This window comes from Notolepis coatsorum (assembly GCF_963971535.1).
Source record: "Notolepis coatsorum genome assembly, chromosome: 4".
Lineage (NCBI taxonomy): Eukaryota > Metazoa > Chordata > Actinopteri > Aulopiformes > Paralepididae > Notolepis > Notolepis coatsorum.
Window position 1 is genome coordinate 133,999,752 of NC_140168.1, and position 26,222 is coordinate 134,025,973.

Genomic DNA, 26,222 nt, shown 5'->3' on the forward strand with positions numbered 1-26,222 from the left:
GAAAAGCGAAACTGACCCTGAAAACGAAACGAAAATGGCCCTGTGTGTAACCGCAGCCTTAGTCTGTGCTTAAGCGAGGGAACATTTATGCGCATGCGCGGGAGCGCGCGCACGTGTCCGGGAGCGCGCATGCACGTGGCGTCATTAGCGTACGTGCAATCAGTGTTGATATGAGGAACGCAACACTGCTTGTGTGCAATGACAATTAAAAGTCTATTCTATTCTATCACTAGCTGCGGCTAGCAGATATGGTTGTTGGCTACGACAAGGCTGCGACGACCACCGAGCGGGGTAACAGGAGATCATTAGAATAATGAATTTAGTTTCTTCCAAATACTTTTCAAGGACAATACAGAACTGGTTTACACCTTGTACAAGGCTTTTGTTTATGGAATAAACAAAGTTTTCCGAGAAAGGTATTACGCTGTCAAGTGTCGAATTCTTATGAAGGTGGTGAATTATTATGATTACGGATTGCATTAAAGGGGAATAAAAGATTGTACAGCCAGTATGAGAAGACGTCGGAGAAATAAACACAACGCAGAACTACACAAGCAAACAGATGAAGAGGTGATACTGGCTGATTGATCTAAATCTAACACTATGTTCTGTGACCCTAAAGGACCACAAAAGCTATTCATAACTAGGGATGGGTACCTTTCACATTTGAACCGATACGGTACCGGTATCGGTACCTGTGAATCGATACCGGTACCCAACGGTACCTTTTTTGGGTACTTTAGTCTCTAAAAATGTAATCTACCTACCTCAGTCGTGAAAGAAAAAATCCAAACTTCAAATAACTACACTTTTGACAGTTTTCGGCTTGCCATTGCCCCGACTGCTTTGTTGTTGAATCAAGTCAAATCCTAGGTAAGCGTATATTGTGCGTGTGAACGTTGACATGAAAAAATAAATAAAAAAAAAATAAAAAAAATAACAATTATTTTTTATTTTTTATTGTATCTCACGTGAATCGATACTCGGTAGTACCGACGTGTTTCGGTAAGCACCTTTAAAAGTACCGAATTCGGTACCCATCCATATTCATAACAGAGTGTAGAACTTCATAATAATAATAATATATTTGATTTGTAGGGCGCTTTATAGTTGTGGAGCAAATCTCAAAAGGGCTACATTTGAAAAGAACATAAAAACTAGCAAGAGAGTAAAAAAAAGAAAGAATATAAAACAGAGTGTAGAACTTCATAAATACATGACAATCTGAAAGCTATTCATAACAGAGTGTAGAACTTGATAAATACATGACAATCTGAAAGCTATTTATAACAGAGTGTAGAACTTCATAAATACATGACAATCTGAAAAATATTCATAAATACATGACAACCTGAAAGCTATTTATAACAGAGTGTAGAACTTCATAAATACATGACAATCTGAAAGCTATTCATAACAGAGTGTAGAACTTGATAAATACATGACAATCTGAAAGCTATTTATAACAGAGTGTAGAACTTCATAAATACATGACAATCTGAAAAATATTCATAAATACATGACAACCTGAAAGCTATTTATAACAGAGTGTAGAACTTCATAAATACATGACAATCTGAAAGCTATTCATAAATACATGACAATCTGAAAGCTATTCATAACAGTGTAGAACTTCATAAATACATGACAATCTGAAAGCTATTCATAACAGAGTGTAGAACTTCATAAACACATGACAATCTGAAAGCTATTCATAACAGAGTGTAGAACTTCATAAATACATGACAATCTGAAAGCTATTTATAACAGTGTAGAACTTCATAAATACATGACAATCTGAAAGCTATTCATAACAGAGTGTAGAACTTCATAAATACATGACAATCTGAAAGCTATTTATAACAGTGTATGTCAAGTTTGTTCTTATTTTCCCCACTTGAAGGGCTCAGGCAACGTGATCAAGGATGGATATAACTCTGTGACTTCTTTGACCTTTGTTTGTCATTTAATTGGTTGACAAATGGTTGTCACAATAGCAGTCACAATAGCAGGTTATAAACCTGAAAGGGTATGAAAGGAAATGTTTCAACATCAACATAAATACATAGGCTATAATAATACCATAAATTATAGTTAACATTAATACATTTAGCCTATATTATCAGTTCATTCAAATAAACAATTACCAAATGCATTTTCATTAAGAACATTCATTCAGCATTTACCAATACATGACATTTTGTATTATTCTTATTTATTATATATATACACCATATAACCTATATTATATATATATATATATATATATATATATATATATATATATATATATATATATATATATATATATATATATATATATATATATATATTTATTTATAATTTATTTATATATAACCACATACCATATATAACCTATATTATATATATATATATATATATATATATATATATATATATATATATATATATTTATTTATTATTTATCTATATATATATATACACCACATACCACATATAACCTATATTATATATATATATATATATATATATATATATATATATATATATATATATATATATATATATATATATATATATATATATATATATATTATTTATTTATTTATTACACCAATCAACATTGTTCTTTAAACTTAACCATGTCATGAATGTCATGCATCAAAATGTTCAAACAATATATTCAAACTGTTGTAATGCCAGACATTACAGGCCTACAGAAACACCATTTCCCAGGGTGCACTGGGGCCGCATGTCAAACATTCATGTTGATCAGAGATAACATGCTACAAACATAGCATGTTGAGCAACATGCTACAAACATAGCATGTTGAGCAGAGCTAACATGCTACAAACATTTCATGTTGAGCAGAGCTAACATGCTAGAATATGCTAGGGAGCTAACAGCTAACATAAGCAAAGCACATGAACAGAGCAAGCAGAGCACATAATCATAAAGCAAGCAGAGCACATAATCAAGCAGGGCACATGCACATTAAGCAAGCAGGGAAGGTAAATGTAAACATACCATTGGCTGCCCCCATAGATGCCAGATGGTAAACCAGTCAAGCCCTTCCATGCTGCCCACATAGATGCCTGATGTAAATTATTCTCTTTTTACCCCTAAAGTTCATTTAATTTCAATTTACTTTGAAAATAGTTGCAAGGAGTACATTTGATCATTTAGGGGACATTTAAATTGTACCATTTGTTTTGGATAAATAATATATGTAATTTTGAGTCAATAAAATACATTTGGCTCTCTTTTCTCCTAAAGAGTTCGACACCTCCCACTTAAGTTCCTGATCGCTTGGCTTGATCAGAAATGTACTTCAAATCAGAGATTGACCCCTCCTAACGACATTTTATTTTATTTCTTTTAATATTTTTGAATGTCTTTTATTTTTTTATTTTTTTTTGTGAGTGTGTATAGACGAGCAAGCATAGTCCAAAGTCAGCTACGTCTCTTGGCAGGTGTGTGTGGTGCCAAGATCGATGTGGGAATGGGGTATGAATGCACTTAGTCTTCTTGTATGACGAGTGTGTGTAGACGAGCAAGCATAGTCCAAAGTCAGCTACGTCTCTTGGCAGGTGTGTGGTGCCAAGATCGATGGGGCATGGGGTATGAATGCTCTTAGTCTTCATGTATGTGTGGAGTGTGGGGTATGGTGGTAGCGCATGGCGTCCACCAACCAGCCGAGAGGGGGGGGGGTTAGGGATGGTGACCAGATCCAGGGGCTTGGGAGATGAACTGGGCGAGGGGTGTGGGCAGGGAACTGCATCAGGGCGGCTCGGGCAGATGAGTTTGGTCCTCCACGGGGAGGAGGACCACCAATCTTCTTACGTCTCTCCTGATGACGGTCGTGGGCAATGGAGAGCTCCTCTTCTTCTGCCCACCTGCAGGGGAGACGATGAGGCCGGCACATGTCTTGATATTAGCGTCCCTGACGATCCCTTTTCTGTCTGGGTATACTGACAAGATTCTTCCCAGACGGAACTGGCCTCTCAGCGCGTTCTGGTCGGCGATCCAGACAAGATCCCCGACCTTGACGTTCCGCTCTGTCCGATGCCATTTGTTGCGGACAAACAGATTTGGGCCAGCTAGCTCACTCCACTTTGCCCAGAATCTGTCCACCCCAATTTGAATCGCTCTCAGTCGGCGCCAGGGATGGGTGCACAGGTCGAGTCCACTTGTATCACCTACAACGGAGGCACGGCCCAGGATGAGAGAGTTAGGCGTTAAATACTCGACTACATCCTCTTGGCTTTGGGCTCTAGCGTCAATAGGGCGTTGATTTGTCAGGTTGGCCGCCTGGTAGACCAGGGTTTGAAGTTCTACCCACGTGAGCGCCTCTGTTGCGTCTCTGAGGTTGGTGAGCGCTCTTTTCAAAAGCTTCACTGCAGCCTCCGCTGCCCCATTCCGATGGGGAGCATCTGCAGGGTGGAACTTCCACTCCCATTCGGTCCCATTCTTGGCCGCCATGTCTTCCATGGATGCAGTCTCAAGGCAGGCCAAGTGTTTGTACAGTTCATGCAGAGCTGGCTTGGCGCCAATGAAGTTGGTTCCTCTATCCGACCATAGTTTCTTCGGATGCCCCCTCAGTGCCACAAAGCGGGAGTACGCTTGGAGGAAGCTTTCTGAAGATAGGTCATCAGTGAGATCTGCGTGAACAGCTCTCGAGGCCATGCAACAGTAGACAATGCCCCAGACCTTCTGCTTCGTTTGCTTCTTCACAGCGTCCCTCACTTCAAAGGGGCCGAACAGGTCCAGAGTTGTGTACTCAAATGGGTTGGCTCTTTGAGTGCGCTCATGAGGGAGGTCGGCCATCACTTGTTGGCACATCTTGGCCCTTCGCTTTCGACAGGTAAGGCAGTCATTCAATACTTTCTTGACTACTCTTCGTCCCTGCATAATCCAAGCTTTCCTCCTTGTGCGTAGCAGAGTGGACGCGACACCTTCATGATTTTCTTCATGCGCTTCTCTGACCAGTAGGGCGGCCAGCCATGACTGAGATGGGACTAGTGGCACAGCTGCTCCGTCCTCAGTCCAGCACTGGACTCTTCCTCTGCAGAGTAGGAGTCCTGTGCTCTCCTCCTTCTGAACCACCAAGCGATCCAGGGTTGTGTCACGGAACTCAACACCGTCTTGGGCCGCGAGAGCCAAATCCTGAAAAGCTGCTGCTCTTTCTTTTGCAGATAACTTTGGGCCTGCCTCCCACTTTGCTGTACCGGGAGCCTGGCCATTGCCACCCAGCCAGGTTTCCACTGATCGTCTGGTCCAGGCGACAATTCCGCACAACTTCGCGTCGCTCTGGCCTGACAGCTGTTTGGACTGGTCTCTGGTGACCGCTGCAGAGAATGCTTTCCTCTGGAGTCCTTTGATTTGATCAGCAACAGAGGTGACTATCTCGCTGGCGGTCTTCATGGGCCAGTCTGATTCAGGTGAGGCAAGGCCAATGGGATCATAGAAACCAGCAATCTGGCTTAACAGCATGCGCCGGGTGAGAGGGTTAAGTGTGCTGCTCCTGATCTCCTCCCATAGATCCAGCCCTGTTCTCATCTTCCCTCGCTTCTTTGAGAAGTTTATCGATGTCAGAACACAGAGCTTGTCTGTTTCGGGTTCGTATCCAATCCCCACCGCCTTATTCTCCTCGTCCTGCATCTGGTTGGGGAGAATCAGGGTTCTGGGCGAGGTTGAGCGGCTTCTATTGGGGTCAGTGGAGTCCTCACTCCTCCCACTTTGACCCGTCCAGACCCACGGTTTGAGGGAGAAGCCGCCAGCTCTCAGGATATTTTCCACTCCTTTGGTCGTCTCAATCAGAGGAGTGTTGCTGTGTTTGTCTGCCAGCACATAGGTGAGGCAGTCCTTTATTTTCTCGAGGTCCCTTTCTTCTCCAAGGGTCATCTCTTTGCCTCCTGGGGGACACTTGCTGCACTTGCAGCTCCCGCACTTCGGATCACAAGCCGCTCCGATGCTGTCCCACTTGAACCACTCAAACAACTCCTTGTTGGTGGCAGTGGTGTTGCTGAGGACCACATCCTTTGTTGCTAGGTCTTCAGTCAGGCCTCTTGAGTCCACAAGGACCTCTTTGTCCTTCCTTGAGGATGTTCTCATGGATCTTGCGAAGTGAGTGTCGGACTGGTGCATGGTTAGATCGACTATTTCAAAGAGGTCAGGGTGTGTTCCCCCGACAGTCTTCCCCAGTGGTCCATCCCAGAGGACTAGATCTCCCTGCATTTTGACTGGCTGTGGGACCAATCGACCTTCCCTGTGGCTAATCAGGAGGTCGATACTTTCAGGACGGACTAGGTCTTCCGTGGCGACGTCAGGAAAGATTTTCCGCAGCTGTTGCGGAGTGACAGACTGGCTTATCTCTGCAATGCTCTCCAGGCCATAGCAGAGCAGTTTGTGTTCTGCCACGGTCCCCTTGGAGGTTTTCACCCTCAGCCGTAGGGTATACCGCTTGGTTGTCACTGTCTTTTCCATCCCTCCAATACCGTGGACAATCAGCTTGATGTTTACACCAGTCAGTCCGAGGCGTTTGGCCGCATCGTTTGCGATGTAATTGGTATCCGATGCGAGGTCGATGAGGGCACCGATCAACTGGCCAGAATTCGTTGTTACTTCCAGCAACATCATAACCACTGGGTATTCCTGTTCAATGCCAGTATTGGTGCACATTGTAGTTGAGGCTCTGTTAGAAAACGCCTTTCTGACCTCTGCCCTTATGTTTTCCGGGACTTTAGAAAGGGCCTCTTCTTGGATGCTGGTCAGGCCTAGGCCTTTCTTCTCCACCTTTGAGCCACCTTGCCCCTCACAGCCGCTCTCCTTCCTCTGAGTAGTGGGCCTTGGGCAGAGCAGGTAGTTGTGTGGCGGTTCCTCTTTCCTACAGCCTGATTTGCTGCAGAGGAACCCTTGGTTACAACGGCCATCTCTTGGGTGGATGCTCAAGCACTGATAGCAAGTGCCATGAGCCCTTAGATGAGCCTTTTTCTTTGCCAGGTCCAACTCTTTGAAGGTTCTGCATGCAAAGAGCTTGCCAGGGTGCGCCTCATCGCCGCAGCAGGTGCAGGAGCTTAACTGCTGCTTTGTCTGAGGGCCTCTTTGGCCTGAAGTGGCTCTGGAAAAGGATCTTCTCACTCCCTTATCCGGTTTGTCATCCAGGCTTTTCTCCGAGGAGTTCTTCTCTCCAGGACTTGCTTCTAGCTGGTCAAGCTCCTCCAGGATTGCCTCCTGCTTTTTTAGGAATTGAAGCAAGCACTCAAAGTGGTCCTGGAGAACAAACCCATTGGCGGGCTCATGTTTGTGAGCAATCCATTCCTTCTTTAGGGAGCTAGGCAGTTTGCTTTCTAGGGACTGAGCGACCAAACGGTTCTTTATAACGTCCTCTTCTCCCAAAATCAGGAGATTATCTAGAGCCCTCTCCACTGCCTGGATCAGTTCAATAGCCTTCCTTGGGTTGTTTCCCTTCACGGGGGGTAGGCCCTGGACCTCACTTGCGATCAGCTGGACGATCCTAGCTTTATTCCCATACCTGTTGGCAAGGCGATTAAACATGTCCTCTGCAGACTTGCAGCTAGATAGGACTAGGTCCCTTTTCACCTTCTCACTCAGGCTTGCAAGAAGGTGGAACCTTGTCACTCCAAAAGTCCTCTGCGGGTTCCCAAGCAGCTCGAGCTCCTCCCACTCCGCCTTCCACCGGTAATAATCGACCATGTTCCCAGAAAATGTGGGGAGGCGTGCTGGTTCGAGTGGAAACTGGACTCTGGGTTGCATATAAGGAAGGACGCCTTGTGGAGCATTTGGGTACCCTAGCGGTGTGCCTGTGACATTTGGTGCAGCGCTGGTCCCAGCCAGAGACTGGATACTGGCTCCAGAACTTCTTGGAAGTGGCCCTGACGGACCGAGCAGGTCTACATGACCTGCAGCGATTTCCTGCTTGACACCGGGAGGCTCACTGAGAGAGAGAGGTTGATCATCTTTACTGGATCCAGGCAGATATGGATTGGCTGGCACTTCAGCCTTTACCCTCTCCTCTTCCTCTTCCTCCTCCTCATGCTGGCTCCAAGCAAAGCCCTTTCGTGACTTCAGGTTCATCCGCCGCCATTTCCGCTCCCAGTCACTCTGTAAGTCTCTTAGCCCGTCTCCTTGCTTTTTAAGCTCCTTTGTCTTGATGCTGGAGACAAGACCTTCCCAAGCAGCCATTTTCTGCCCGAACCTGTGGATCTTCTCGCCCAGGCTCTCCCTCTGCACATCAAAGTCCTCCGCTAGTAACTCCTTCAAATCCAGCGCTTCTAATTCAGCCCACTTCTTTTCCGCTTTCTCTGCATCCACTTTAATGTCATCTTCAGCTAATCTGGACCATAGTGCTTCTTTAGTGAGTGTAAGCACTTCTTCATATCGGGTTGAGCACTTTGTTGTTTTCGCTTTTATGCTCTCGACTTCTTTCACCTGGGGATCGTCGTTTTCTTCTGCCTTCATTTCGAGAGCATCGACGTATTCAGCCCCTGTGTCGCTGACCCTACCAAAGTCCACAACAAGGCCATTTAACTCATCAATGAGATTCCTCTCCTCGAGCAGGTGAATCGTAAGAGCCATCCTGTTGGTCCTCTTACTGAAGGCAGTCTGCGCGACCGAGCGCTTTCCCTTTAGGGATTCCAGCACAGCTGAATCCATCCTCCTTTCTTAGAGCTGCCCAAGGTTTCTTCCGACACTGGCAGGGGGCCTGTTGGACCTTTCCCTCCCTCTGTGGCGCTCCTCTTCCGGGCAACACTCTTCGGGGCAGATTCAGCTGGACGCTTGGGCCCGTGGTTTATAACTGTCAAGTTTGTTCTTATTTTCCCCACTTGAAGGGCTCAGGCAACGTGATCAAGGATGGATATACCTCTGTGACTTCTTTGACCTTTGTTTGTCATTTAATTGGTTGACAAATGGTTGTCACAATAGCAGTCACAATAGCAGGTTATAAACCTAAAAGGGTATGAAAGGAAATGTTTCAACATCAACATAAATACATAGGCTATAATAATACCATAAATTATAGTTAACATTAATACATTTAGCCTATATTATCAGTTCATTCAAATAAACAATTACCAAATGCATTTTCATTAAGAACATTCATTCAGCATTTACCAATACATTTGACATTTTGTATTATTCTTATTTATTATATATATATACATACACCATATAACCTATATTATATATATGTATCTATTTATTTATAATTTATTTATATATATATAACCACATACCATATATAACCTATATTATATATATATATATATATATATTTATTATTTATCTATCTATATATATACCACATACCACATATAACCTATATTATATATATATTATTTATTTATTACACCAATCAACATTGTTCTTTAACCTTAACCATGTCATGAATGTCATGCATCAAAATGTTCAAACAATATATTCAAACTGTTGTAATGCCAGACATTACAGGCCTACAGAAACACCATTTCCCAGGGTGCACTGGGGCCGCATGTCAAACATTCATGTTGATCAGAGCTAACATGCTACAAACATAGCATGTTGAGCAACATGCTACAAACATAGCACGTTGAGCAGAGCTAACATGCTACAAACATTTCATGTTGAGCAGAGCTAACATGCTAGTTAATATGCTAGGGAGCTAACAGCTAACATAAGCAAAGCACATGAACAGAGCAAGCAGAGCACATAATCATAAAGCAAGCAGAGCACATAATCAAGCAGGGCACATGCACATTAAGCAAGCAGGGAAGGTAAATGTAAACATACCATTGGGTCATCATGTTCCTGGTCTGATTGCAGCTAACTCACTGAGCACAATGAGCTGACTCAATGACTGACTGAATGAGCTGGGGTTTCAATGCAAGTCCTCTGGGCTGCCCCCATAGATGCCAAATGGTAAACCAGTCAAGCCCTCCCATCCTGCCTGCATAGATGCCTGATGTAAATTATTCTCTTTTTACCCCTAAAGTTCATTTAATTTCAATTTACTTTGAAAATAGTTGCAAGGAGTACATTTGATTATTTAGGGGACATTTAAATTGTACCATTTGTTTTGGATACATAATATATGTAATTTTGAGTAAATAAAATACATTTGGCTCTCTTTTCTCCTAAAGAGTTCGACAGTGTAGAACTTCATAAATACATGACAATCTGAAAGCTATTTATAACAGAGTGTAGAACTTGATAAATACATGACAATCTGAAAGCTATTCATAACAGAGTGTAGAACTTGATAAATACATGACAATCTGAAAGCTATTCATAACAGAGTGTAGAACTTGATAAATACATGACAATCTGAAAGCTATTCATAACAGAGTGTAGAACTTGATAAATACATGACAATCTGAAAGCTATTAAAAAATACATGACAATCTGAACGCTATTCATATCAGAGTAGAACTTCATAAATACATGACAATCTGAAAGCTATTCATAACAGAGTGTAGAACTTCATAAATACATGACAATCTGAAAGCTATTCATAACAGAGTGTAGAACTTCATAAATACATGACAATCTGAAAGCTATTCATATCAGAGTAGAACTTCATAAATACATGACAATCTGAAAGCTATTCATAACAGAGTGTAGAACTTCATAAATACATGACAGTCTGAAAGCTATTCATAACAGAGTGTAGAACTTCATAAATACATGACAATCTGAAAGCTATTCATAACAGAGTGTAGAACTTCATAAATACATGACAATCTGAAAGCTATTCATAACAGAGTGTAGAACTTCATAAATACATGACAATCTGAAAGCTATTCATAAATACATGACAATCTGAAAGCTATTCATATCAGAGTAGAATTTCATAAATACACGGCAATCTGAAAGCTATTCATAACAGAGTGTAGAACTTCATAAATACATGACAGTCTGAAAGCTATTCATAACAGAGTGTAGAACATCATAAATACATGACAATCTGAAAGCTATTCATAACAGAGTGTAGAACTTCATAAATACATGACAATCTGAAAACAAGTGTGTTTTTCTTCATTCCTGAAGATGTTGTTTTTTTAGGAGATTTTCTTTTTAAATGAACAGCAACGATTTTCTAAAACTAGTGAAAGTTCCTCACATTGTCTTCTCTAAAACTAGAAGGTTCCTCACCTTGTCTTCTCTAAAACTAGTGAAGGTTCCTCACCTTGCCTTCTCTAAAACTAGTGAAGGTTCCTCACCTTGCCTTCTCTAAAACTAGAAGGTTCCTCACCTTGCCTTCTCTAAAACTAGTGAAAGTTCCTCACCTTGCCTTCTCTAAAACTAGAGGGTTCCTCACCTTGCCTTCTCTAAAACTAGAAGGTTCCTCACCTTGTCTTCTCTAAAACTAGTGAAAGTTCCTCACCTTGCCTTCTCTAAAACTAGTGAAGGTTCCTTACCTTGTCTTCTCTAAAACTAGTTAAGGTTCCTCACCTTGCCTTCTCTAAAACTAGTGAAAGTTCCTCACCTTGCCTTCTCTAAAACTAGAAGGTTCCTCACCTTGTCTTCTCTAAAACTAGAAGGTTCCTCACCTTGTCTTCTCTAAAACTAGTGAAGGTTCCTCACCTTGCCTTCTCTCAAACTAGTGAAGATTCCTCACCTTGCCTTCTCTAAAACTAGTGAAGCAGGTTCCTCACCTTGCCTTCTCTAAAACTAGAAGGTTCCTCACCTTGTCTTCTCTAAAACTAGTGAAAGTTCCTCACCTTGCCTTCTCTAAAACTAGTGAAGGTTCCTCACCTTGCCTTCTCTAAAACTAGTGAAGGTTCCTCACCTTGTCTTCTCTAAAACTAGTGAAGGTTCCTCACCTTGCCTTCTCTAAAACGAGTGAAAGTTCCTCACCTTGCCTTCTCTAAAACTAGAAGGTTCCTCACCTTGTCTTCTCTAAAACTAGAAGGTTCCTCACCTTGTCTTCTCTAAAACTAGTGAAGGTTCCTCACCTTGCCTTCTCTAAAACTAGTGAAGGTTCCTCACCTTGCCTTCTTTAAAACTAGAAGGTTCCTCACCTTGTCTTCTCTAAAACTAGTGAAGGTTCCTCACCTTGCCTTCTCTAAAACTAGAAGGTTCCTCACCTTGTCTTCTCTAAAACTAGAAGGTTCCCCACCTTGCCTTCTCTAAAACTAGTGAAGGTTCCTCACCTTGCCTTCTCTAAAACTAGTGAAGGTTCCTCACCTTGCCTTCTCTAAAACTAGAAGGTTCCTCACCTTGTCTTCTCTAAAACTAGAAGGTTCCCCACCTTGCCTTTTCTAAAACTAGTGAAGGTTCCTCACCTTGCCTTCTCTAAAACTAGTGAAAGTTCCTCACCTTGCGTTCTCTAAAACTAGAAGGTCCCTCACCTTGTCTTCTCTAAAACTAGAAGGTTCCTCACCCTGCCTTCTCTAAAACTAGTGAAGGTTCCTCACCTTGCCTTCTCTAAAACTAGTGAAGGTTCCTCACCTTGCCTTCTCTAAAACTAGTGAAGGTTCCTCACCTTGCCTTCTCTAAAACTAGTGAAAGTTCCTCACCTTGCCTTCTCTAAAACTAGTGAAGGTTCCTCACCTTGCCTTCTCTAAAACTAGTGAAGCAGGTTCCTCACCTTGCCTTCTCTAAAACTAGTGAAGCAGGTTCCTCACCTTGCCTTCTCTAAAACTAGTGAAGGTTCCTCACCTTGCCTTCTCTAAAACTAGTGAAGGTTCCTCACCTTGCCTTCTCTAAAACTAGTGAAGGTTCCTCACCTTGCCTTCTCTAAAACTAGTGAAGGTTCCTCACCTTGTCTTCTCTAAAACTAGAAGGTTCCTCACCTTGCCTTCTCTAAAACTAGTGAAAGTTCCTCACCTTGCCTTCTCTAAAACTAGTGAAGCAGGTTCCTCACCTTGCCTTCTCTAAAACTAGTGAAGCAGGTTCCTCACCTTGCCTTCTCTAAAACTAGTGAAAGGTCCTCACCTTGCCTTCTCTAAAACTAGTGAAGGTTCCTCACCTTGCCTTCTCTAAAACTAGTGAAGCAGGTTCCTCACCTTGCCTTCTCTAAAAATAGTGAAGCAGGTTCCTCACCTTGCCTTCTCTAAAACTAGTGAAGCAGGTTCCTCACCTTGCCTTCTCTAAAATTAGTGAAGCAGGTTCCTCACCTTGTCTTCTCTAAAACTAGTGAAGGTTCCTCACCTTGTCTTCTCTAAAACTAGTGAAGGTTCCTCACCTTGCTTTCTCTAAAACTAGTGAAGGTTCCTCACCTTGCCTTCTCTAAAACTAGTGAAGGTTCCTCACCTTGCCTTCTCTAAAACTAGTGAAGGTTCCTCACCTTGCCTTCTCTAAAACTAGTGAAGGTTCCTCACCTTGCCTTCTCTAAAACTAGTGAAGGTTCCTCACCTTGCCTTCTCTAAAACTAGTGAAGGTTCCTCACCTTGCCTTCTCTAAAACTAGTGAAGCAGGTTCCTCACCTTGTCTTCTCTAAAACTAGTGAAGGTTCCTCACCTTGCCTTCTCTAAAACTAGTGAAGGTTCCTCACCTTGCCTTCTCTAAAACTAGTGAAGGTTCCTCACCTTGTCTTCTCTAAAACTAGTGAAGGTTCCTCACCTTGCCTTCTCTAAAACTAGTGAAGCAGGTTCCTCACCTTGCCTTCTCTAAAACTAGTGAAGCAGGTTCCTCAACTTGCCTTCTCTAAAACTAGTGAAGGTTCCTCACCTTGCCTTCTCTAAAACTAGTGAAGGTTCCTCACCTTGCCTTCTCTAAAACTAGTGAAGGTTCCTCACCTTGCCTTCTCTAAAACTAGTGAAGGTTCCTCACCTTGCCTAACTAGTGAAGGTTCCTCACCTTGCCTTCTCTAAAACTAGTGAAGGTTCCTCACCTTGCCTTCTCTAAAACTAGTGAAGGTTCCTCACCTTGCCTTCTCTAAAACTAGTGAAGCAGGTTCCTCACCTTGCCTTCTCTAAAACTAGTGAAGGTTCCTCACCTTGCCTTCTCTAAAACTAGTGAAGGTTCCTCACCTTGCCTTCTCTAAAACTAGTGAAGCAGGTTCCTCACCTTGTCTTCTCTAAAACTAGTGAAGGTTCCTCACCTTGCCTTCTCTAAAACGAGTGAAGGTTCCGCACCTTGCCTTCTCTAAAACGAGTGAAAGTTCCTCACCTTGCCTTCTCTAAAACTAGAAGGTTCCTCACCTTGTCTTCTCTAAAACTAGAAAGTTCCTCACCTTGTCTTCTCTAAAACTAGTGAAGCAGGTTCCTCACCTTGCCTTCTCTAAAACTAGTGAAAGTTCCTCACCTTGCCTTCTCTAAAACTAGTGAAGGTTCCTCACCTTGCCTTCTCTAAAACTAGTGAAGCAGGTTCCTCACCTTGCCTTCTCTAAAACTAGTGAAGGTTCCTCACCTTGCCTTCTCTAAAACTAGTGAAGGTTCCTCACCTTGCCTTCGCTAAAACTAGTGAAGGTTCCTCACCTTGCCTTCTCTAAAACTAGTGAAGGTTCCTCACCTTGCCTTCTCTAAAACTAGTGAAGGTTCCTCACCTTGCCTTCTCTAAAACTAGTGAAGGTTCCTCACCTTGCCTTCTCTAAAACTAGTGAAGGTTCCTCACCTTGCCTTCTCTAAAACTAGTGAAGCAGGTTCCTCACCTTGCCTTCTCTAAAACTAGTGAAGGTTCCTCACCTTGCCTTCTCTAAAACTAGTGAAGGTTCCTCACCTTGCCTTCTCTAAAACTAGTGAAGCAGGTTCCTCACCTTGTCTTCTCTAAAACTAGTGAAGGTTCCTCACCTTGCCTTCTCTAAAACGAGTGAAGGTTCCTCACCTTGCCTTCTCTAAAACGAGTGAAAGTTCCTCACCTTGCCTTCTCTAAAACTAGAAGGTTCCTCACCTTGTCTTCTCTAAAACTAGAAAATTCCTCACCATGTCTTCTCTAAAACTAGTGAAGGTTCCTCACCTTGCCTTCTTTAAAACTAGTGAAAGTTCCTCACCTTGCCTTCTTTAAAACTAGAAGGTTCCTCACCTTGCCTTCTTTAAAACTAGAAGGTTCCTTACCTTGTCTTCTCTAAAACTAGAAGGTCCCTCACCTTGTCTTCTCTAAAACTAGTGAAGGTTCCTCACCTTGCCTTCTCTAAAACTAGAAGGTTCCTCACCTTGTCTTCTCTAAAACTAGAAGGTTCCCCACCTTGCCTTCTCTAAAACTAGTGAAGGTTCCTCACCTTGCCTTCTCTAAAACTAGTGAAAGTTCCTCACCTTGCCTTCTCTAAAACTAGAAGGTCCCTCACCTTGTCTTCTCTAAAACTAGAAGGTTCCTCACCTTGTCTTCTCTAAAACTAGTGAAGGTTCCTCACCTTGCCTTATCTAAAACTAGTGAAGGTTCCTCACCTTGCCTTCTCTAAAACTAGTGAAGGTTCCTCACCTTGCCTTCTCTAAAACTAGTGAAGGTTCCTCACCTTGCCTTCTCTAAAACTAGTGAAAGTTCCTCACCTTGCCTTCTCTAAAACTAGTGAAGGTTCCTCACCTTGCCTTCTCTAAAACTAGTGAAGGTTCCTCACCTTGCCTTCTCTAAAACTAGTGAAGCAGGTTCCTCGCCTTGCCTTCTCTAAAACTAGTGAAGCAGGTTCCTCGCCTTGCCTTCTCTAAAACTAGTGAAGGTTCCTCACCTTGCCTTCTCTAAAACTAGTGAAGCAGGTTCCTCACCTTGCCTTCTCTAAAACTAGTGAAGGTTCCTCACCTTGCCTTCTCTAAAACTAGTGAAGGTTCCTCACCTTGCCTTCTCTAAAACTAGTGAAAGTTCCTCACCTTGCCTTCTCTAAAACTAGAAGGTTCCTCACCTTGCCTTCTCTAAAACTAGTGAAGGTTCCTCACCTTGCCTTCTCTAAAACGAGTGAAGGTTCCTCACCTTGCCTTCTCTAAAACGAGTGAAAGTTCCTCACCTTGCCTTCTCTAAAACTAGAAGGTTCCTCACCTTGTCTTCTCTAAAACTAGAAAGTTCCTCACCTTGTCTTCTCTAAAACTAGTGAAGCAGGTTCCTCACCTTGCCTTCTCTAAAACTAGTGAAAGTTCCTCACCTTGCCTTCTCTAAAACTAGTGAAGGTTCCTCACCTTGCCTTCTCTAAAACTAGTGAAGCAGGTTCCTCACCTTGCCTTCTCTAAAACTAGTGAAGGTTCCTCACCTTGCCTTCTCTAAAACTAGTGAAGGTTCCTCACCTTGCCTTCTCTAAAACTAGTGAAGGTTCCTCACCTTGCCTTCTCTAAAACTAGTGAAGGTTCCTCACCTTGCCTTCTCTAAAACTAGTGAAGGTTCCTCACCTTGCCTTCTCTAAAACTAGTGAAGGTTCCTCACCTTGCCTTCTCTAAAACTAGTGAAGGTTCCTCACCTTGCCTTCTCTAAAACTAGTGAAGCAGGTTCCTCACCTTGCCTTCTCTAAAACTAGTGAAGGTTCCTCACCTTGCCTTCTCTAAAACTAGTGAAGGTTCCTCACCTTGCCTTCTCTAAAACTAGTGAAGCAGGTTCCTCACCTTGTCTTCTCTAAAACTAGTGAAGGTTCCTCACCTTGCCTTCTCTAAAACGAGTGAAGGTTCCTCACCTTGCCTTCTCTAAAACGAGTGAAAGTTCCTCACCTTGCCTTCTCTAAAACTAGAAGGTTCCTCACCTTGTCTTCTCTAAAACTAGAAAATTCCTCACCTTGTCTTCTCTAAAACTAGAAAATTCCTCACCTTGTCTTCTCTAAAACTAGTGAAGGTTCCTCACCTTGCCTTCTTTAAAACTAGTGAAAGTTCCTCACCTTGCCTTCTTTAAAACTAGAAGGTTCCTCACCTTGCCTTCTTTAAAACTAGAAGGTTCCTCACCTTGTCTTCTCTAAAACTAGAAGGTCCCTCACCTTGTCTTCTCTAAAACTAGTGAAGGTTCCTCACCTTGCCTTCTCTAAAACTAGAAGGTTCCTCACCTTGTCTTCTCTAAAACTAGAAGGTTCCCCACCTTGCCTTCTCTAAAACTAGTGAAGGTTCCTCACCTTGCCTTCTCTAAAACTAGTGAAAGTTCCTCACCTTGCCTTCTCTAAAACTAGAAGGTCCCTCACCTTGTCTTCTCTAAAACTAGAAGGTTCCTCACCTTGTCTTCTCTAAAACTAGTGAAGGTTCCTCACCTTGCCTTATCTAAAACTAGTGAAGGTTCCTCACCTTGCCTTCTCTAAAACTAGTGAAGGTTCCTCACCTTGCCTTCTCTAAAACTAGTGAAGGTTCCTCACCTTGCCTTCTCTAAAACTAGTGAAAGTTCCTCACCTTGCCTTCTCTAAAACTAGTGAAGGTTCCTCACCTTGCCTTCTCTAAAACTAGTGAAGGTTCCTCACCTTGCCTTCTCTAAAACTAGTGAAGCAGGTTCCTCGCCTTGCCTTCTCTAAAACTAGTGAAGCAGGTTCCTCGCCTTGCCTTCTCTAAAACTAGTGAAGGTTCCTCACCTTGCCTTCTCTAAAACTAGTGAAGCAGGTTCCTCACCTTGCCTTCTCTAAAACTAGTGAAGGTTCCTCACCTTGCCTTCTCTAAAACTAGTGAAGGTTCCTCACCTTGCCTTCTCTAAAACTAGTGAAAGTTCCTCACCTTGCCTTCTCTAAAACTAGAAGGTTCCTCACCTTGCCTTCTCTAAAACTAGTGAAGGTTCCTCACCTTGCCTTCTCTAAAACTAGTGAAGGTTCCTCACCTTGCCTTCTCTAAAACTAGTGAAGCAGGTTCCTCACCTTGCCTTCTCTAAAACTAGTGAAGGTTCCTCACCTTGCCTTCTCTAAAACTAGTGAAGGTTCCTCACCTTGCCTTCTCTAAAACTAGTGAAGCAGGTTCCTCACCTTGCCTTCTCTAAAACTAGTGAAGGTTCCTCACCTTGCCTTCTCTAAAACTAGTGAAGGTTCCTCACCTTGCCTTCTCTAAAACTAGTGAAGGTTCCTCACCTTGCCTTCTCTAAAACTAGTGAAGGTTCCTCACCTTGCCTTCTCTAAAACTAGTGAAGCAGGTTCCTGTTGAATGCCCACGCTGGCTCTTAGGTCAGATCGATAACTTCATAACTCATTGGTCTGCTTATCTTGACATCAAACAGCGTCCTGTGAAGTGGTTGACACGCAGAACCAAACGAGTCTACAAAATGTTGTTGTTACCACTGACCGACAAGAGACAGCGAATGCACCGTTCCGACCCCCGTCAGTCATCGACCTTAGGTCGAGTGATTGAAGTTGCGGAATCTTTTATTTTATTTGCACTGGGACGGACTCTCTTTAATTAGATGAGGTCCATTTCCCTTATCCGTTACACGTATTATCACTGTATGGCTTTACTTGATAATCCCATTATACAGAATCCACCTTTAGTCCTTAATGCAGGGATAAAGCCACTTATTCTATTTTGCCTTAATACATAATCATATGTCTCCTAAGTACACGTATTATCACTGTATGGCTTTACTTGATAATCCCATTATACAGAATCCACCTTTAGTCCTTAATGCAGGGATAAAGCCACTTATTCTATTTTGCCTTAATACATAATCATATGTCTCCTAAGTACACATATTATCACTATATGGCTTTACTTGATAATCCCATTATACAGAATCCACCTTTAGTCCTTAATGCAGGGATAAAGCCACTTATTCTATTTTGCCTTAATACATAATCATATGTCTCCTAAGTACACATATTATCACTATATGGCTTTACTTGATAATCCCATTATACAGAATCCACCTTTAGTCCTTAATGCAGGGATAAAGCCACTTATTCTATTTTGCCTTAATACATAATCATATGTCTCCTAAGTACACATATTATCACTATATGGCTTTACTTGATAATCCCATTATACAGAATCCACCTTTAGTCCTTAATGCAGGGATAAAGCCACTTATTCTATTTTGCCTTAATACATAATCATATGTCTCCTAAGTACACGTATTATCACTATATGGCTTTACTTGATAATCCCATTATACAGAATCCACCTTTAGTCCTTAATGCAGGGATAAAGCCACTTATTCTATTTTTTTATCATTAATCAAAAATGCAATAGGGTGAAGTTACAAGGCAAAACACATTTCATGCTTACCCGGTCGTCTGGTCAGAAGAAAGGATACAAATCATATTTATAAAGAGGTAATTTTAATTAGAAAAAGCTAGTTACAAGAAGAGACTGAAGTGGAAAGCACCCAATTCAGTTTAAAATATGCACAGAACAAAACATCTCATCATGCACGGCTTGTGCCCAGTGTCAAGCACCATTCTTCTCATCTCTCAAAAAAGTCTGCCTCTTGAAAGGGCAACCGTCCCTTTTATATCCATCTTACAATATTTCCGATTGGTCTAAACACAGTGAAGTCACAGGCTGTCATTTTTGTTTAGCAAACCAGAGTACAATACGTAATTCGTATGAGCTCCTCCTTCTTGGTACTAACGTTACTTCTCGTTACCTAGTGGTTTTTAAGTAACAGAAAGTCCCTTATTCCTTCAGAACAGACAACTGCTTTGTCTGTGGTGACCACGTGACATCGTACCATGCACGAGGCCTCTCCATAGTATCTCTTAAAGAATCCCTCCAGACAAACAGTTTTTACACATTATTCTTTTAGTATTATTCTCTACTGACACTCAATTATAAGCATGCCATTTTGAAAACTTTTACTGTACACATCAAACATTTAATTGTTATATAGTTTCTTTTTTAAGATCTCCCTCTATAGATTCAGGACTCCCTGTTTTTCAACCAGCAACCCTTCCCGTCTGAAAGGGTTAACATTACAGCTTTCTCTCCTCTGCTGTTGCATCCTCAGGGCCACTTCCTCAGGTTAACTCCCCTTTCACAGACACCGGCCCCTTCTATGGAGACATTTAAAGGCTCAGTTCCATTTTTTTATAAGTAGAGCCATCATAGAGCTGTCTTTCCAGAGTTCAGTTTAAAGATTTATACTGGTCATATAGGAACGACCCAGGATGTCATTGTCCAAAAGTGTCACTTGTTCTGTGGCACTTCACACCCACTCTGTCATTCTGGGAGATCATTGTCCATCATCAATTGAATAATGAAGCATATAATTACATGTGAAAAATAGGTATATACGGCTATATTGGAACGACTCAGGATGTCATTGTCAAAAAGTGTCACTTGTTTTGTGACACTTTACACCCACTCTGCCATCCTGTGAGGTCTTTGTCCATCGTCAATTGAATAATTGAAAAAATGAAGCATATGATTACATGTGAAAAATAGGTATATACGGCTATATTGGAACGACTCAGGATGTCATTGTCAAAAAGTGTCACTTGTTCTGTGGCACTTCACAGTTCCTCACCCTGCCTTCTCTAACACTAGTGAAGCAGGTTCCTCACCTTGCCTTCTCTAAAACTAGTGAAGCAGGTTCCTCACCTTGCCTTCTCTAAAACTAGTGAAGCAGGTTCCTCACCTTGCCTTCTCTAAAACTAGTGAAGGTTCCTCACCTTGCCTTCTCTAAAACTAGTGAAGCAGGTTCCTCACCTTGCCTTCTCTAAAACTAGTGAAGCAGGTTCCTCACCTTGCCTTCTCTAAAACTAGTGAAGCAGGTTCCTCACCTTGTCTTCTCTAAAACTAGTGAAGGTTCCTCACCTTGTCTTCTCTAAAACTAGTGAAGGTTCCTCACCTTGCCTTCTCTAAAACTAGTGAAGGTTCCTGACCTTGCCTTCTCTAAAACTAGTGAAGGTTCCTCACCTTGCCTTCTCTAAAACTAGTGAAGGTTCCTCACCTTGCCTTCTCTAAAACTAGTGAAGGTTCCTCACCTTGCCTTCTCTAAAACTAGTGAAGGTTCCTCACCTTGCCTTCTCTAAAACTAGTGAAGGTTCCTCACCTTGCCTTCTCTAAAACTAGTGAAGGTTCCTCACCTTGCCTTCTCTAAAACTAGTGAAGCAGGTTCCTCACCTTGCCTTCTCTAAAACTAGTGAAGGTTCCTCACCTTGCCTTCTCTAAAACTAGTGAAGGTTCCTCACCTTGCCTTCTCTAAAACTAGTGAAGGTTCCTCACCTTGCCTTCTCTAAAACTAGTGAAGGTTCCTCACCCTGCCTTCTCTAAAACTAGTGCAGGTTCCTCACCTTGTCTTCTCTAAAACTAGTGAAGGTTCCTCACCTTGTCTTCTCTAAAACTAGTGAAGGTTCCTCACCTTGTCTTCTCTAAAACTAGTGAAGGTTCCTCACCTTGTCTTCTCTAAAACTAGTGCAGAAGGTTAGGGTTCCTCACCTTGCGGCCCTTCTCGCTGTCTGGGAGGTAGCAGTGTCGGGGGAAGCCTCGGGCGGTGAAGGGCTTTCCTGGGTTCGGGTGCTCTGGGCCCTGGAGAGGGGGGGGGGGTCAAAGGTCAGGATTAGGATACCATTTTAAAACCAGGGTCAACCAAGACGCTCCTTGTAATGACATTCCTCTAGGCAGCGCTGCAACTACATCAGATGGATGAAACATGCGGATGGATTGTTGTAGATGGACAGTTACCTGCAGGGCCGTGCACAGGACTTTAGAGGGGCAGGTGCTCAAAGGCCGAAAAGGGCACTATACCTGTGTGTTATAACCGAGTGCGTGAAGCGCGCAAGCCCGATTTTTGGGGGCCCTTTTTGGGTGGGGGGGGGGGCCCTTTTTATGCTTTTTGGGGGGTTTTGGTGACCTTTGGTGACCTCTTTACCTAATATTTTGATTCTATCCTGACATTTTTCAGTTGGAAGGGCAGTCTATATGCGCAACAGTAAAAAAAAGGGCACTTTTTTATGAGTCTCAAAAGGGCAGGTGCTCAAGCACCCCTTGGGCTCTATGTGTGCATGTGCCTGGTTACCTGGATGCAAGGGGGGGGGGGGTGTAGGTGATTGACAGTTACCTGGATGCCAGGGGGGAGGGGGGTGTAGATGATGGACAGGTACCTGGATGCCAGAGGGGGGAGGGGGGTGTAGTAGATGATTGACAGTTACCTGGATGCCAGAGGGGGGGGGGGGGTGTAGATGATTGACAGGTACCTGGATGCCAGGGGGGGGGGTGTAGATGATTGACAGTTACCTGGATGCCAGGGGGGGGGGGTTTAGATGATTGACAGTTACCTGGATGCCAGGGGGGGGGTGTAGATGATTGACAGGTACCTGGATGCCAGAGGGGGGGGGTGTAGATGATTGACAGGTACCTGGATGCCAGGGGGGGGGGGGGGGTGTAGATGATTGACAGGTACCTGGATGCCAGGGGGGGGGGGTGTAGATTATTGACAGGTACCTGGATGCCAGGGGGGATGTTGTAGATGATGCGGACGGTCTTGCAGTCGGGGTGGCCCGGCAGCGAGTGGGGGATGACGTGGTACTCCATCTTGCCGGGGGGCTGGTTGCCCGTCTTCACCCCGTAGATGGTCTTGCAGGTGGGACACTGCAGGCTGCCGTCCTTGTTGCCGTTGTTGTACATGGCCACCAGACACTGCAGGTGGTACTGGTGGCCGCACAGCGCCAGGCGACCCACCGCCTCCGCCCGCGACACGCCGCCCACACCGGGGCCCTTGTAGCCCGAGGGGCCAGGGAGGGCCTCCATGCAGATGGTGCAGTCCTGAGGAACGCCAAGGAGGAGGAAGACCGTTTAGATTGGGATGTCCCATATTATCGACCGATATTGGCATTAAAATGTAATATCGGAAATGATCGGTATCGGTTTAAAAAATATATATATTTTTTTTCTTTTTACATTTATTTAACCTTTATTTACCCAAGCAAGTAAGAACAAATTATTATTTTATTTATTGTGAAAAGTATGCATAATGTTGTGTTAATTCCATGACAAGAGATATGTAATGTTAATTACCTGAAATTATTCCGTTTTCTGGGGGGGAAACCCTGCATATATCGGTATCGGTTGATATCAGTATCGGAAATTAAGAGTTGGACAATATCGGTATATCGGTTATCGGTAAAAAAAAAGCCAATATCCCTAGTTTAGACCCGTTTTCTACACAGCGTTTTTGACTCGTCGATGATGAAAAGAGACTAGATTCACTAAAAGACGCCATATATTCATAGAGCGGACATTTAGCATGTCGGTGGTTAGGGATTCCCGTTAACCCTTTCACTGCCGCACTACCAAACGGTTAACCCTTTCACAGCGTCAATACACAGAAGGTTAACCCTTTCACTGCCACACAACAGCAGGTTAACCCTTTCACTGCCACACTACAGAAGGTTAACCCTTTACTATCACACTACCGACGGTAGTGTGGGGGTTAAGATTAGGGTTAAGATAGGGGTGGGTAAATCTGGAGACTTGCCTCCTCGGGGGGGTTACGCACTTTCTGAAGGTACCTCTTTACCACCTCCTCTGGGGTTTTACCTGAGAGAGAGAGAGAGGGGGGGAGAGAGAGAGAGACAGAGAGAGAGAGATAAAGACAGACAGAGAGAGAAAAACAGAGAGAGAAAGACGGAGAGAGAAAGAGAGACAGAGACAGACAGAGAGAGAGAGAAAGCGAGAGAGAGAAAGACGGAGAGGATTCTTACCAAATTATCGTATCTCTGATCATATATACACTCTTAAAACCTTAATTGACATTCACGTGAAACAGAACAAAAACAAAATATATTCTTGCTTTGTCGATTTTGAAAAAGCTTTTGATTCAATTTGGCACAAATGTCTCTTCTTCAAGATTCTAGAAAGTGGTGTTGGAGGAAATACATATGATTTGATCAAATCCATGTACACAAAAAACAGATGTGCTGTTAGAATTGGCAATAAAAGAACACATTTCTTCACCCAGGGTCGCGGAGTCCGCCAGGGGTGCAATTTAAGCCCAACGTTGTTTAATATATATATAAATGAATTAGCAAAGTTAGTAGAACTTTCTACTGCACCCGGTCTGACTTTGCACGATACCAAAGTAAAATTGTTGATGTATGCAGATGATCTAGTTCTGCTGTCAGCCACTAAAGAGGGTCTACAACAGAACCTAGACATCCTCCACCAGTTCTGCCAGACATGGTCTCTGAACGTAAACATGAAGAAGACTAAAGTCATGGTCTTTCAAAGGAGACACGAGTCTCAGAGTTCACATAATACATTTAAATTAGGCACACACATATTAGAAAACACAAAAAGTTACCCATATTTGGGATTGAAAATAAATCATAATGGTAACTTCAACATGGCTGTGAATGAACTGAAGGAGAAGGGAAGAAGGGCTTTTTATGCCATCAAAAGGAAAATTCAAATTGACATCCCAATTAGGACCTGGCTCAAAATTCTAAATTCTGTAATAAATCCAATAATATTATATGGCAGTGAAGTGTGGGGTCCATTAACTAACCAAGACTTCCCAAAATGGGAAAAACATCCATTAGAAGTACTGCATGCAGAATTGGCCCAACCAAATTATCTGGCCCAACCAAATAATCTCAAAACAAAAAGAAAATTATATAGAATATTGGAACAAATCAACCAAATCACAAAGTAAATTAGAATTATATTTGACCCTAAACAGATAGTACACGGTGGCAGAATACCTGACCACTGTGAATGATATAAAATTAAGAAAGACATTGACACGGTACAGACTGAGTGGACATAGCCTAGCCATAGAAACAGGCCATCACAGGCAGAACTGGCTGCCCAGAGAGGCCAGGCTGTGTTCACTTTGTCATCAGGGGGTGTTGAGACAGAATCTCACTTCCTACTACACTGTGAGAAATATAAGGATCTAAGAGAAGTTTATTTTTTTTATAACTTTCTTTTTATTGTTTTTCACAACAAGCAAACAATCACAAACAACAAGACATAACAAAAACACAATCCCGGGCTGCATTATTAGTGTCACTTTACAAAAATATACTTTTCACATGCTGAGTTCTCAATTCTCTTACTTTCCCTATAGGTATGGCGAATATTCTTTACAACTATACATCAATACATCATCCACTGGTTGTCGTCATTACCATATAAAAGTCCCACTTTTCCCAGTACTTCAAACCTTTCTCTTCCTGTAATCTGAGAGTAAAAGTAAGTCTTTCCATTGTGTATATTTCGCCTATAATGGCCAACCATTTTTCTTTTGTTGGAGGTTCTTGTTGATACCAGAGACGCGTGATCGCTTTCTTACTTGCTGCTAAAAATATTTTCATCAAATATCTGTCTCCTCCTACCAATTCCTCAGGTAAGTTACCCAGGTATAAATAGGAGAAGGTCTCCGGTATCTTAAAATTCAATATAACCTGCATGGTGGAGTGAACATCTTGCCAATAACGTTGAATTCCTGGACAATTCCAAAAGATATGAGAGTGGTTTGCCTCCCTCTGGCCGCACTGTCTCCAACATGGTTGCTCTATGCCTACTTGTCGGGATTTGATTTTGGGAGTTATGAAGAATCTAGTCAAGTTTTTCCAGCAGAATTCTCTCCATGTTTTTGAATTAGTCGAGCTACATTGAGTTCTGCACATGTTCTCCCATTCGTCTTCGGTTATTTCAATGTTTGATTCCTTTTCCCAATTTGTCTTAATGTAACTTGTGGAGTCAGTTCTGGCCTGAACAAAGCTATTATACAATTTTGACACAGTTTTACTCATCTTGTCCCTGTATGCCTGAATGAATATCTGAATAACACTGTCTATTGGGGTATTGGGCTCAGACACCTTTACCTCTTTTAGAAAGTACTGGCGTAGTTGTAGGTATCTGAAGAAGTCGTGTTTATCCAAACCGTATGTATCTTTCAAGGTTTGAAAGCTCACAAGTTCTCCATTCTCTACCATTGTGCTGAATGAGGTAATACCTCGGAGAGCCCATTCCTTAAATGTTTGATCATACATTCTTGGTTTAAATCCTAAATCGAAGGCAAACCACCTCAAGATCTTAATCCTTTTTTCTAACTTGAATTGTTTCACAATTTTGAACCATGTCTGTAGGGTGTGTACAATAAATGGGTTTAAGTTTCTATATAGGGTCTTGGCCTGCTGTCTATCACCAATTACTGTCTGGAGTGGTATATCAAGTGATTTCACTTCAATGTCCTTCCACTTCGCTTCGTAGTCCCTTTCACACCAACAGACCAAAGGTCTTATTTGCGCTGCATAGTAATACTCCTTCAGATTAGGGAGGGACATGCCTCCCTTCTCTTTAGGGAGTTGGAGTGTCCGGAACCTAATTCTCGGTTTTTTCCCGCTCCATATGAATCTAGAAATCATCCTGTCCCACTCGTTAAACTGTTTAGCAGGGATTTCCACCGGCAAGGACTGGAAAAGATATAGTAGTCTAGGGACTACGTTCATTTTTACTGAGTCTATTCTGGAGGTGAAATCCAGGGG

At 42.7% G+C, this 26,222-nt stretch overlaps 1 protein-coding gene across 3 annotated transcripts in view; it reads right to left on the reverse strand.

Moving 5' to 3' along the window:
* dtx4a (deltex 4, E3 ubiquitin ligase a) overlaps window positions 1–26,222 on the reverse strand; it is a 159,843-nt gene that overhangs the window by 18,420 nt on the left and 115,201 nt on the right. For 2 of the 3 annotated variants that reach the window (XM_084313629.1, XM_084313628.1), the window contains 3 exons: window positions 23,207–23,268; window positions 22,174–22,494; window positions 21,169–21,258 (listed from right to left, as the gene is read on the reverse strand). In XM_084313629.1, the coding sequence (XP_084169755.1) occupies window positions 21,169–21,258; window positions 22,174–22,494; window positions 23,207–23,268 (473 nt within the window). Of the gene's footprint in view, window positions 1–19,066; window positions 19,782–21,168; window positions 21,259–22,173; window positions 22,495–23,206; window positions 23,269–26,222 lie in introns of those variants that run through there. The other variant, XM_084313630.1, reaches the window with a different exon arrangement.